General features: G+C 42.6%; 1 protein-coding gene across 8 annotated transcripts in view; it reads left to right on the forward strand.

The window, feature by feature from the left end:
• The window catches only part of LMO1 (LIM domain only 1), a 154,830-nt gene that overhangs the window by 128,451 nt on the left and 12,760 nt on the right, over positions 1 to 13,619 (forward strand). For all 8 annotated transcript variants that reach the window (XM_053285467.1, XM_053285465.1, XM_053285462.1 and 5 more), the window contains one exon: positions 11,205 to 11,330. In XM_053285467.1, the coding sequence (XP_053141442.1) occupies positions 11,205 to 11,330 (126 nt within the window). The remainder of the gene's footprint in view (positions 1 to 11,204; positions 11,331 to 13,619) is intronic.

The raw sequence follows: 13,619 nt of genomic DNA on the forward strand, positions 1-13,619 counted from the left end.
CCCTTAATGGAACCCCCCACCCCAGTGCCGGACCGCAGCTCCGCGGTTCCGTGCACACCCCTATTCATGTGCAGACCAGGATGGATCTTGCTTAGCAAAGGAGACAATTCATGCTTACTGCCACAAGACTAGCTCTCCTCCTTCGATTGTGTAACCACTACATCACACTTCTCATTCAATTGCATGAACGCAGGTGTGGTTATGAAGACTATGCACATGCTCTGGAACTCTGTGGACATATTTAGATTCATACAAAGCAGATTGGTGCCTTAGTGGCGGTTGGTGAGGGTGGTGCTGGGAGTGGTGGTGACAGGTACCTTTAAAATTAAATTAGAAACTGTTTAGCAGTAGTACCCCTGCTGCACATGTGCAGAGGCCAGGTGAGTGCTGGAGCCACGGTGCCGGCTGCAAACAGTACTGGGCTAGATGTACCAATGTTTTTTTATGAATAACTGTTAATGACAGATACTGCACTTGAGCTTAGCCAAAAGCCGAGAAGCAATGTTGTTTTGTTACGCCAAATGAGTATTTCAGGTGCCTTGGAAGAACTCTATAGAGCTGCAAAATAATGTTTTGTGAGCTTTGGCTACAGGGGGGGAAACCCACACACATTGCCCAGACAATGAGGGACTTTGATTCTCTGATCCTGGAAAAATGTTATTTTGCTCATGAACGTGGTTATAGATTCTATCAGCCACCTATGGAGTGATTCGCTTGCCTTATGATAGAAAGCAAGCAACAATCCAAGAAGTCTCAATTCTTTCTGTCCCCTCAATGGTGGCTGACTGCTATTGTTTTTCCTTCTTCTTTTTCTCCTGCATGAGGGAAATGCTGGGGCGGGGGGCGCATAATTTCCATAAAGGCAGCTGCTGTGCTGAAGATCAAGACCCTCATGAGAATTCTGGAGAAAATTCAAGAGTTCAGTAGAAATCCATCAGAAAACACCACCACCACCACCAATATTCTGCCCCTGAGACATTTTGGAGAATATGTGGAATATTGTTGACTTATGGTTGAAAATACACTTATGGGCAGTGCCTTTATGAGGAGCACATTCACTATAGCTAGCTTGCAGTTTTCTAGGGCCAGCCATAGAGACACTGTACAGATAACAGAATCAGTAAAGTCCATCTTGAGATGGTATACATTTATATCAGATTAACATGATAGTAATGGGGAAGAGTTCAGGTATTGACTATGAATAGCATGGATGTTATAGAGGAAGTCAGATAGTAATAGAGCTGTTTCAGATGCTGGCTGATTGCACAATAAGGGAACTTGAAGGCACCTGACATGACATCACTGGAGGAGATCCCAATGCACAGTCAAGATGTTCTATATTCTCATAAGGGAATATATCCAAGTGGCCCCTCTATATGTGTTCCAAAGCCTAGTTTAAAAGTCCTTCAGACACGTCAGGGCAGGTGTGCTCTCAGCATATCCCTGCCCTTATTGTGTGATGAGCTGGGTGATTATCTGAACCGGAACATAATAAGGTAGGTAGTGTGGCATTAGAAAAATTAAGCTGCCTTATATGGAATAAAAACATTGCTACATCTAGCCAGGTGTTTGCAGCCAGCAACAGCTCTCCCAGGTCTCAGAGGTCCTCCTTATGAGCTCTGCCGAGATCTCTTTATCTCTGTCTGGCGGTAAGCCACCAGCTGTGGCGCTGGATTTCCAGGTGGGAATTTGGAGGAGAGGAGGAAAGCCGCTCCTAAAGAACTACAGCATGTTATGGATTGTCTTTGGGAAGCTGCCAAAAATGGCCTTTCTGTGATGAGTCATCATCCACACCCTGCCTGTAAGAATGCACTTCAAAGGGACCACCGTGTCACTCTCCATGCTCCTGCTCCAGATTTCCAGGACTTGCTGGAAGCATGACTTGATGACAGCCAGCTATCCACAGGTTAATTACTCATGCCCAGTACAGTTGGGGCAGAAATTATTTGCTACATGGAAGCCGTTTGCAGACGCATCCTCTGTGTGGACACATCAGAAGCCCTCCAGCTCTAACAAAAAAAAGGGAGGCAGTTTCAGTAATATGGAGCATCGTGGCAGAAGGCTCAGAAGTGGGGTTGAGAGAAGGAAGCCAAAGTGGCTGATAAGATGGGAGTTTGGAAGCTAGCCCGTCCTCAGTGATGAACACTGAACTGGAAAGAAGAATTAGGCATCTAGAGAGCATTCCTAAAGAACAAATAAGAAGCCTGCCTGCTTGCCATGCTTAATAATCATATTTGTCATCAGACTTACTTCCTGTGCCATTATTGTAGACAAAGTACTTGGCATAACTTTGGGCAAAGGTACACACACTCACCATTGATTTGAAGAGTGCTTACAACCCTGGAAATGTGCAAAGTGCTTTACAAAAGAGCGCTGCTATAAGCAGAGAAGACTTTAAATAAAAAGCTGCCTTCAACAGTCACACGACACTAAATGTGCTTCTTTTTATTCCATTTTCTCCCATCAATTCATTCGTATTCACTGCTGCTCCTCTGTGCCAATTAGCTTTAATTTTTACTATACACAATGACATCAACAGCCAATGAGATTCTAGGCTTGCAGTATTTTAGTGTGCCTATAAACTACAGAAAATTGTCCTTGGCTAAACTCCTGCTTTCAGATTGGCTGACGACAATAGACATGGTTAAGTTCAGGGTAAGAGCCATTAAGCATAATTACTACCACAGGGTAAAAGTTTAATTGTGTTAAATTTTAAATCTGCATAGCCTAAGCTTATTTACAAGCTGGCTAGGCCCTCCTGTTACATAAGGGAAAATAAATCTGTACTTAAAAATTTGCTGCTTGCCAACTTTTATTTTACAAAAAGTTTTTAAAAAGCTGATAAAAGCCTCCCTTGCCTCTGACTCATGCCTTCCTGTTGGGATCGCGCTAGCTAAGTATTGAGGATCTTATGATATACTGCACTAATATGTCTGAGCCTTCAGTTGGTATGAGTGACAAGATTGCATTCCCTATGAAAGATGGGTCATAAGGATAGAGAGGTTTTTTCCTCTTTGTTTCACTATTTTTTTTTGTAAATTAAGCCATGAGGATTTTTATTGCTGAGCAAAATCCTAACACATACACTCTCTCTCACACACACACACTTCCCACCACCTCCAATATCCCATCATAGATCCTCTAGGGAAGGAGTACAACTGGTCATGTTATAAAAAATGCATTTATTGGTGGAAAATATACCTTGTCTTCAGAGGTCTATAAATCAGAGGAGATGCGCCTCTAACTCACTTTGGAAAACATATGGATGACCTTTCTATCATTACAAAGCTGTGGGTCTGTGGCAATCTTCTGAACACATCTCTACACACATTCTAAAAATGGAGTCGGGAAAATCTAAGGGACAGAAGCAGCCCTTAGAGAAGCATATTTATTTATCAATAGAATTATATGCCGCTATCACCTCATGGCCTCAAAGCAGTTAACACCATAATCTACACACGCACACACACACACACACACACACAGAAGGTGAAAGAGACAGACTAAAAGCTAAGAGCATACAAGCCATAGTCAGACAAGAGAACTTACAAGCCGTAGTCAGACAAGAGAACTTCCATCTCATTTTATCCCAAAGGCCCCAGAAAATAAGCAGGGTTTACGCAACCTTATAAAGGCCAGGAAATATGAGGCCATGCACACCTATGTATGAGAATTCCAGATCCTGGAGCTTTCCCAGCCAGCAGGCTTTTCTGCGAGGCTTTACTGCGTGTTTGAAGTTGCCCCAAGAAACTGATGCAAGAAGTGGATTTTTTTACCCCGAATATGAATTAGGTACACTCTTAATGCCCAATGAAAAACCCAAATTGTGTGTGAAGTGCTCACTGATAGCTCGCAGGGACTTCGGGGTAAATTTGGCCACTATGTGAACGCACACCTCCATTCCAGAGGAGATGCAAACTAAAAGCTGGGTGTGAAAAACATCCTGGAGGCCGCCATGGAGAAGGCCCCACATTAGAATAAAGCACAAGAATGATCTTATTTGTTCACTTCAAGATCTATTCCCCAGTTCCCTGTCTGTGAGAAGCTCACAAAGAGCACATGAAGGTGATGGCTGCTTCCCAGCGTCTGATCATGCACACTGCTGCTAAACATGGACATCACATTTATTTAGAAAAGCGAAAAGCTGCTGATAAACCTATCCTCCATGCATTTTTCTAAGCCTTTTTTTAAAAAGCCATCTAATTTAGTTGCCATCACTGCAACTTATGGTAATAAATTCTTAAGGTAGTTGGGGACAGGATAGGGGGTAGTTGCCAAAGAACTGGAGACTGAATATATATTGGAAAGTACAAAACGAATGTTCAAGAGGTACACCTTGTTTTCTGCCCTGAGCCAACTGCAGTTTGGGAATCAGGAGCAATTCTCTGCTAATTATACCTGTATGTACCAACGGGCTCATTCTAGAATGTATAGAAGACATGGTTATCTAGGACATGAAGTTTCTCTCCCATAGTTCCTTGGGTAATTATTGACAATGTATTACTTCTATCTATCTATCTATCTATCTATCTATCTATCTATCTATCTATCTATCCACCATATTTTTATACCACCTGATATAGATATATATATATATACATAGGTACATCTCTAAGCAGTTGTATTAGTCAACAGTTCTTTGAATACTACAATACATTTAAATATCCAAGCAACTGCACCACTCATTGTCCTTCCTTAAGAGGCCGATTCGATCTTGGAAGTGCTAGAGTAAGTGAGAATTGTTCGAACGCTGAAGAGTAGCAAGGAATGTTCGAGGCAGAGAAGAAGATTAGCACGCACACTCGCTGGGAGCTATATTTGTTACAGACATTAAAAAGCAACATGATTTCAGCTGGACAGAACATAAGCCTTAAATCTTATGCAAACATTCAAAGCTGTTTAACACTGTCTTACCCCCCAAAGCCTCTGGAAGGAGGCAGGTGAATCCAGTACCAAATACATTTTTCATGTTCCTTAAGCTGACTGTTTAAATAGTTAAGTGAACATCTGTCCAAACTTCCCATCATTTCCATTTAGAGAAGCCGCTAATTCAAAGAGTGACTAACAGTGCCTGTTTAACAATGCAGATGGTGCTGTCTGGGGCCCCTTTATTTTGTTTAATCTAGATTGAGCTCCACACAACTGTGATGCTAATGAATAATGGATTTTTTTAATGTTCGCACATGGAGTGACATTGCACTCTGAACAAATCTAGGATTAACTTCCTTCTAATTTCCCTATTTGGATATAGGGCAGCATTTTTTTAAAAAATGGTAACTGATGTGGATATTTTAAAGATCAGGGGGGTAACATTCAGATTTACAGATGGAAGCCAGTTGTCAAGTTTGTTGTTTGGAAGAGGAACAATGATTAATATAAAAATAGCCACAGAGTGCTGGCAACCTTCTTTTTATGCAGTTTAGGAGAGCTATAGAACAATTTGTTATGGGGCAGCTAACAAAGTTTTATTTATTATTATTGTGGTTGGTTGGTTGTTTTAATGCTATTGTTATTATTATGTATCCATCACTGATACATTATGTATTTCCCCCAGCAGATTTAACAATGTAGAAAACTACTTATTTGCAACTACTGAGTAAGTTTATTGTATGCTCCCCATTATCATGGTATTGTCATGCCTCCCAGTTCTTATCCACTTCACTTTTAAGGAGAGAAGTATATTCCCATTTTACACATAGAGGAAGTGAGTATATTTCCATATGGAAAAACCTAATTGAGATAAGGTAATGTGAGATTGTCCTATTTTTATGCCATCTGTATTAAGAAAGCCTATAAAGAAATGATTGCTCCATAGTAATTATGAGATGAACTTTGTTGGGCAGATATCACAGTCTGTTGACCCTGAATAGTCCACAGTTAGTTCACATGATATTAAGGCTGGTCCAAATTTTTGTAGTTTATTCTTCACAGTTAAAAGGTACCAGTTTAGGGGGAAGTGATTGCTGCATAATTTATAATTACATAGGAACATAGGAAGCTGCCGTATACTGAGTCAGACCATTGGTCTATTTAGCTCAGTATTATCTTTACAGACTGGCAGTGGCATCTCCAAGGTTGCAGGCAGGAATCTCACTCAGCCCTATCTTGGAGAAGCCAGGGAGGGAACTTAAAACCTAGATGCTCTTCCCAGACCAGCAGTTCCATCCCCTGAGGGGAATATCTTCCAGTGCTCACACTTCTAGTCTCCCATTCATATGCAACCAGGGCAGACCCTGCTTAGCTAAGGGCACGCTTGCTATCACAAGACCAGCTCTCCTGTTATGGGGGTGGGGGAGTGGTCCCATTTCACTTTTCCACTGTACATTGGCTCACAGCTCAAATTAAAACAATGTAAAATAATAAATGAAAACAAATTAAGAGTACAAATTATTTGCAGTAGCCAGTACTAATAAAAACACTTTGGGCAATTAGTGTCACTTTATGTTAAAAACTGAGCAAACAAGATAGATGTTGCTTGGTGCCTAAAAGGTAATAATAGTGGTGCTAGGCAAGTTGATTGATGGAGGGAATTCTACAACTGGGCACCATCACAGACAAGGTCCTCCCAGAGTGCCTAAACTCTGAAAGATTGGGCACTCAAGGAAAAACCTTAGATGTAGACATTTATTGATGAGCAGGTTTGTATGGAAGGAGACAGTCCCTTAGATACCCTGGTCCCAGACTGTTAAGAGCTTTCTGGGTCAAAGCCAGTACTTTGAATTGTTCCTGGAAACAGACTAGATGGCTGTGAAGATCTTAAATTGTGAGGGAAATATGTTCACCATGGCAAGTCCCAGTTAAGAATCTGGCTGCCATCTACTTAGCCACCGGAAGTTTTTTAATGCTGCTCAAAGGCAGCCTCATCTACTGTGCATTGCAGTAATCAAGTCTCAGTCTTTCAAAGCATGAGTAACTGTGGCCAGATCATTCTTTTCCAGGAGGAGGCACAATTTGCATGCTAACTAAACTCCATGAGAGGGACTTGGTGCTGCAGACATCATCCAGGGTGGATCTAGAAGCACCCCCAAGCTGTGAATTTGATCTTTAGTGTGGGAGTGCAACCCTATCCAGTACAGGTCAAATGCCATCGCAACAGTCTACTCACCGCACCTCTATGTCACTTGAAAACCATGACCTCTTCCCCTCAGTTACCAAAACACTTGTCAAGAAAGGGGGAAGGATCTCACTACAGAGTGCCTATTTATAAAGAGGTGGTTGTCATTTTAAAGAAAGTGATCCACAATGCAGCCTGCAGCACAATATCTTCCCCCTCTTTTGGCAAGTGCTTGGCCAAGAGGGAGAGAACCTTGCTGCATGCTGTGCTGCAGATTGCCTCCATTAAACTCTCCATTAAAGAGAGAGGATCACAGTTGGCATTTTAAAGGAGACAGACATTTTTGCACATTCACAGACTGCCAAAATAGAGGAGCCTTTTCACAAGGGGGAAAGGGGTTGGCAAAAAGCATCCCACCTGCCCTGTTCTGCAGACCAGAAGCCAGGAGAACCTGGCCTCTGGTCAAAGAGGTGAAGGGAAGTGGGTTGCAGCACCACAGACAGCTGCCACTATGTGTGGGGGCTCAGAATCAGTGTGCTGTTTTGTGCGCTCCAACTCTGGAGCTCGCTCAGGCTCTGACCCAGGATCAGGGCCCGGAGCTGGGCCTATTGCTAGTTCTACTTCCTCAGGGTCAGACTCAGAGCCACTTTGTTGGGAGGAGTCATGATGATGCCCCCTACTCAATGTCAGCTCAGGCTTACTGCGTGATTGTAGCCATAATCTGGCAAAGCAAAAGTTGTGATCTGGTTCTTTAAAGTCTTACACAAATTAACTAACCTTGGACTAGAGAAAAGGGTTCCATAGAGGCTCACTGTTCCAAGAACAGGCTGCACAGAAAATTCTGCTTTCACAGGGAGGATGGATTTATTGTAGACTCTTTCCCCCCCTGACCTTATGGTAACTTTTTCAGTGGAAGTGGGTCATCAGAAGGTTCTGATGCATATTTTAACCATAGTACAACAGCAGCTGATAAAGCATTCTTTTTGAGACTGTGGACTCTGAACTATAATCTGAACTTAGTTCCAAAGGGAACAAGGATGTGTCAGAGTAGATGAAAGGCTGAACTTAGATCTGGCTATAAGTACCATCTCTGCCATAGCTTTCTTGTGTGGCCTGCTGCAAGCCTCGGTTCCAGCTCCTCATCTATAAAAATGAGGATGTTAGTGACCCACATCACTGGATAGTTGTGAAGATGAAGGCAGTAAAGATTGCAAATTGCTTTCCAGAAGTAAAATGACACATATTAGCAGCAGTGGTAGATTCACATCTAATAGTACTGTGAATGCAGCTCCGGATTCCACTTCTTACCATGACTTGGCTTCTGTTAACTCCGTGGGCTGTATTTATGTATCATCTGCATAAGACTGCTGATGTGATGTTTACTGAATACCTATAATATGCAGGTGATTATATGGTAGGGGGGGGAATCATGTGGGTGTCACAGAGGCCAGTGCCTAAGACAACTGCATCCCCCATTTGTTTAGATTGCAGGGCTATACAACTTCGGCCCTCCAGCTCTTGGACTACAACCTCCATCATCCCCAGCCACAGTGGCCAGTGATCGGGGAAAGTTGTAGCCTAACAACAGCTGGAAGGCTGAAGTTGTGCAGCCCTGGACTCATGTTTTGTTCATGACACAGTGCCTTCAAGGAGTCACTCACAAAGTTTGGGCAGTTTTTCTATCATGCCAGGGAAACCCCTCTATTTTCTCTTCTCAGTCGAAAACCATGCAGTTAACATATTAATCAGACCTTGGACTGACAAAGAAGTGCATTGCAAACTGGCATGTCCAGTATATGAAAGTAGGGCTTTGTACTAGGCGACTTCTCTTTCCAACTTCATTTAAGAAAGAGCAGAAGAATGAGTAGGACTCTTAGAGCCTAGTCCTAAGCATATTAACACACAAAGTTCAATTAGGTTTTAGTGGAGTTTACTTCCAGATATATCTGTTTAGGACTGCCACCTTAGACTCACTTTGTTTCTTATGAAAAAGGCCTCATTTGCTGTGGTTTTTCTAAGGACAAACCAATGTCAGGTGTCCCAGAGACAATCAGCTGACTGAAAGCAATGCTTTCCTTGATTGTGATGAGCTACCTAGAGAGATCTTAACACAGGCTAATTACCACTCCCCTAACTTTTACTGCAGCATCACATAGCATATTCTGGAAACTTGACTCTGTGTCTTGGTAGAAGTGTCACTAGAGGATTAGCAATATCCTCTATGAGAGAGAAAAGTTTTAACTTAAAAGCTAAGTAAAGGTATATGGCTAAATGTAAGGGACTGGCATATGTTTCACACAGCAGCAGGACATTGTCTTCCATGCAGCTCTGAGAACAAGACCTGCAGTCAGATTGTCTTTTCAATAAAGTAATTAATTGTTTGCACTGATTAAAGGCATATTTAATATGCTTACATGTGAAGTTGCTTTATAGTAAATATGATAACTGGTCCATCTAACCTAGGATTGCCCAACTTTGGCCCTCCAGCTGTTGTTGGACTACAACTCCCAACATCCCCAGTCACATGGTCAAAATTCTGGGATGCAGATATCAACCCGATATCATCTACTCTGACTGGCAGTTGCTCTCCAGGGTCTCAGGCAGAGGTCTTTCAGAGGTCTTTCATCTAAGTTTACAACTCTTCCATCTAAGATTCTTTTGACTCGAGATACTGGAAATTGAACCCAGGATCTTCTGCATACAAGTGGTGTGCTCCACCACTGAGCTGTGGCCCCCTTTCCATGTTGCCTACTCGCCAGCAGGAGTTGTTGTCTGCCTCTTCATTAGAACTCTTGTGATGCTTTATCCATGGGTTGACAATGGTGTATTGATCTTCAGTGACTGGAATGCAGGCTTGGAAGAGCAAGTCATACTTCTTTGAGTGTCATGCTGTGAGAGCAGCCAGTATCTGGGGAGGCAGATAGCACAGGCTTAGATGAAATTGGCAAAACAGCGATGTTGACATAAAAGCTATCTCCAGAGACCAGAAGGATGATGTGGAACCATTTGATGTCGAGGTATACCTTGTTTCATTGACTTTGAAAGAAGAGAGTAGGGGGAAGCTATTCACTTCACATTTCTTTTTGCCAAAATGAATTTCCATGTTGAGATTCCAATTAAGATTCTTCACATTATGGCAATGGGTAAATTGGCCTCCTCTCAAATAGAACATTTGGGCCAGTTTCTTGTGAACGATGGTTTGCTTGAAGTCAACCCAAGTTGACTCATGAAGTGAATGTTGATATAATGAAAAGGATCTTGTGAATGCCTCAAAATATGTCCAGATTGCAACTCAGCTATGGTCTAGAATATCTTTTAAAAGTTGTCTGAATCAAGATGTGGTAAGTTGTGGCTGAGATGTACACTGAAACATTCTCATGAAGTGTTCTGCACCAAAGGCAACAACTTGTATGTCCAAATTTTGCTCTAAAGCACTGAACTGGGAGTTCTTCAGATGGGTCCTTAGGGTTAAATCAAACTTGCATCTAAACAGGCTTGTAGTGGCTTAGTGCTAAATGGGAAATGCCCCCCCAAAGTCTCTGAAAAATAAAGACATGATACAACAGCATTCTTGCCCCTTCTCCCATTGTTTCACGTTGCTCATGCTAAACCCACAGTATCCATCCCTGCCCGTCTTCAGTAGACAGCATAGCTAGAGTGTGGCTTGCAGGGATCTCATGTAATGAATGAACATTCAGTCCTCCCAAAAATGTACCCTGTACATTTTCTGTAGATAACTAACTAATCAGTAGGAACATGAATGGGTAAAGAAATGTCAGGTGAGAAAATGAAGGCCCTGCCAGAGAGGCCTGGAAAGCTGTTTTACGAAGACTCTCTTAATTTTCATTGAAAACTCTAGGTTGTTTTGACTGAAATTTTGTGAGCCCCCAAACAGCACTCTGCATATGTGTGTAATGTATTTCCTCATTAGGCACTAAATTAGCTGGAGGCTCAGAAGCCCAGCAAAGAACCAAGCTTTTTCTCCATGCACTTTCAGCCCACATTCCCACACACTGGCTGGTCAGCGAAATGGGGAGACGGCAACTTCTCTTTATTGGTGCAATACAGTATTTGATACTGCTAATTACACTTAATTAGTCCTTCCACTATTTAATTAAAACAGCTTCTAATGATTGTGCTTCCTTGGCAGGCTCTTTGGGACCACTGGGAATTGTGCTGCCTGCAGTAAGCTGATCCCTGCCTTTGAGATGGTGATGAGGGCCAGAGATAATGTTTACCATTTGGACTGCTTTGCCTGCCAGCTTTGCAACCAGAGGTGAGGACATGGGGCTTTTACATGGTTTTTTGTTTTTTTTTTAATGCACGTGATTTCCCCCCGCCTGCCCCCCATGAAACAGGGAAGTCTGGTTCACTGTTTGATCTCCATCACCTTCTCCCTGGCCTGCTAATTGAACAGTAGAGTCCAGCCCATGCAGGCTGCTAACCTAACGTGCAGAAAAAGTGGTTGGCTGGATTGTGGAAGGGACAAAAAAGTGGGTGCTGCTGCATAAGCCAGCAGGTGGTGTTAAGTCGCGCTGAAGCAACTGAATGAGCAGCTTCAAAGTCAGTCTTCTCGTCGGTCTGCTGAACATCCATTGATATGAGGATCGCTCGGCATAAATACTTTTAAATCAAGGTTGCTTAAGTCAGGCATCTGACAAGCTCAGAGGTTGGGATGAGGCAAAGGAAATGCGCTAGTCTAGATAATCCCTTCCCGGATCTCAGAAGTGCACCCGTCAACTTGCTGCATAGTCAGTATGGTCATTCTCAGCATAACTGGAACTCATATATTGTGTGCCTAAAAGGCAGGCAGTAATAGGCACGGCTTTATCATGAAGGACATAATAGCTATTCTGATGGGTCTCACATCACCATATCAAAAGTGCCTCACAGCTTTTAATGTACTGTACTGACTTGTCTCTTGCGCAAAGGTATCACGACGAATGCCTGTTTTATTTACTTACTTATTTGATTTATTTGATTTCTATGCCACCCTTCCAAAAATGGCTCAGACCAGTTTTAGGCTTACTTTGCAGATGGAGAATGAGGCCTGGAACTTTGACTTAAGGTGATATTTAGACTTTTATCCCCCTCTTATCCTAGAGTTTCAGAGCAGATTCTGTAACCATATCTTACAACTACACATAAAAAATAAAATCTTGAAGACCTGATACACACAAATAAAATCTTGAAGACCTAATACCAAGCTAAAACACCCCACTTCCAAAGTAATCCCAACTACTAAATGCCAACCCGATCAGGTAGCGCTTTGGGGAAATGCTCAAGCTTCAACAAACCCTCAAAGGTGGAGTGTGGGGGAAGTTCCATAATTGTGAAGCAGCCACTAAGAATGCCTTCATAGACACATATGCATGGCACAGATGAATCACACAGGTGGTGTACTCGAGGTGGTTTTCACTCTTTTCTTACCTACATCAAATTCACTTGCCCAAAACAGGGCAGAGTGTTTACAGACTTACTGAAATACTCATTTGATTTGCAAAAGACTCATAAATCTCTGAAGAAAACTGGTTCATCCATTGTGGGGAAGCAAACTCTATGTCCAAAAATCAGTAATAATGCAATACTGTCTAATGTTCAGAATCAAGAGGACGGTTTTGATGTCATAAGAACATAAGAACAGGTCTGCTGGATCAGGCCCAAGGCCCATCTAGTCCAGCATCCTGTTTCACACAGTAGCCCACCAGATGCCACTGGAAGCCTAAAGGCAGGAGTTGAAAGCATGCCCTCTCTCCTGCTGTTACTCCCCTGCAACTGGTATTCAGAGGCATCTTGCCTTTGAGGCTAGAGGTGACCTATAGCCCTCTGACTAGCAGCTGTTGATAGACCTCTCCATGAAGTTATCCAAACCCCTCTTAAAGCCATCCAGGTTGTTGGCTGTCACCACATCTTGTGGCAGAGAATTCTACAAGTGGATTATGTGTTGTGTGAAAAAATACTCCGTTTGCTGGTCCTAAGTTTCCTGGCAATCAATTTGATAGGATGACCCCTGGTTCTAGTGTTATGTGAGAGGGAAAAGAATTTCTCTCTATTCACTTTCTCCACTCCATACATGATTTTATAGACCTCTATCATGTCTTCCTGCAGTTGTCTTTTTTCTAAACTAAATAGCCCCAGGTGTTGTAGCCTTGCCTCATAAGAAAGGTGCTCTAGGCCCTTGATCATCTTGGTTGCCCTCTTCGGCACCTTTTCCAGTTCAACAATCTCCTTTTTCAGATGTGGTGACCAGAATTGTACACAGTACTCCAAGTATGGTCGCACCATAGTTTTGCATAAGGGCATTATAATATTAGTTGTTTTATTTTCAATCCCCTTCCTGATGATCCCTAGTATGGAATTGGCCTTTTTCACAGCTGCACACAGCTGCCAACACTTTCAATGAGCTGTCCACCACGACCCCAAGATCCCTCTCCTGGTCAGTCACTGACAGCAAAGATCCCATCAGCATATACTTGAAGTTGGGGTTCTTCGTCCCAGTGTGCATCCCTTTACACTTGCCAACATTGAACCGCATTTGCCATTTTTTCGCCCACTCACCCAGTTT

Source organism: Hemicordylus capensis, chromosome 1 (assembly GCF_027244095.1).
Source record: "Hemicordylus capensis ecotype Gifberg chromosome 1, rHemCap1.1.pri, whole genome shotgun sequence".
In the NCBI taxonomy this organism is placed as follows: domain Eukaryota; kingdom Metazoa; phylum Chordata; class Lepidosauria; order Squamata; family Cordylidae; genus Hemicordylus; species Hemicordylus capensis.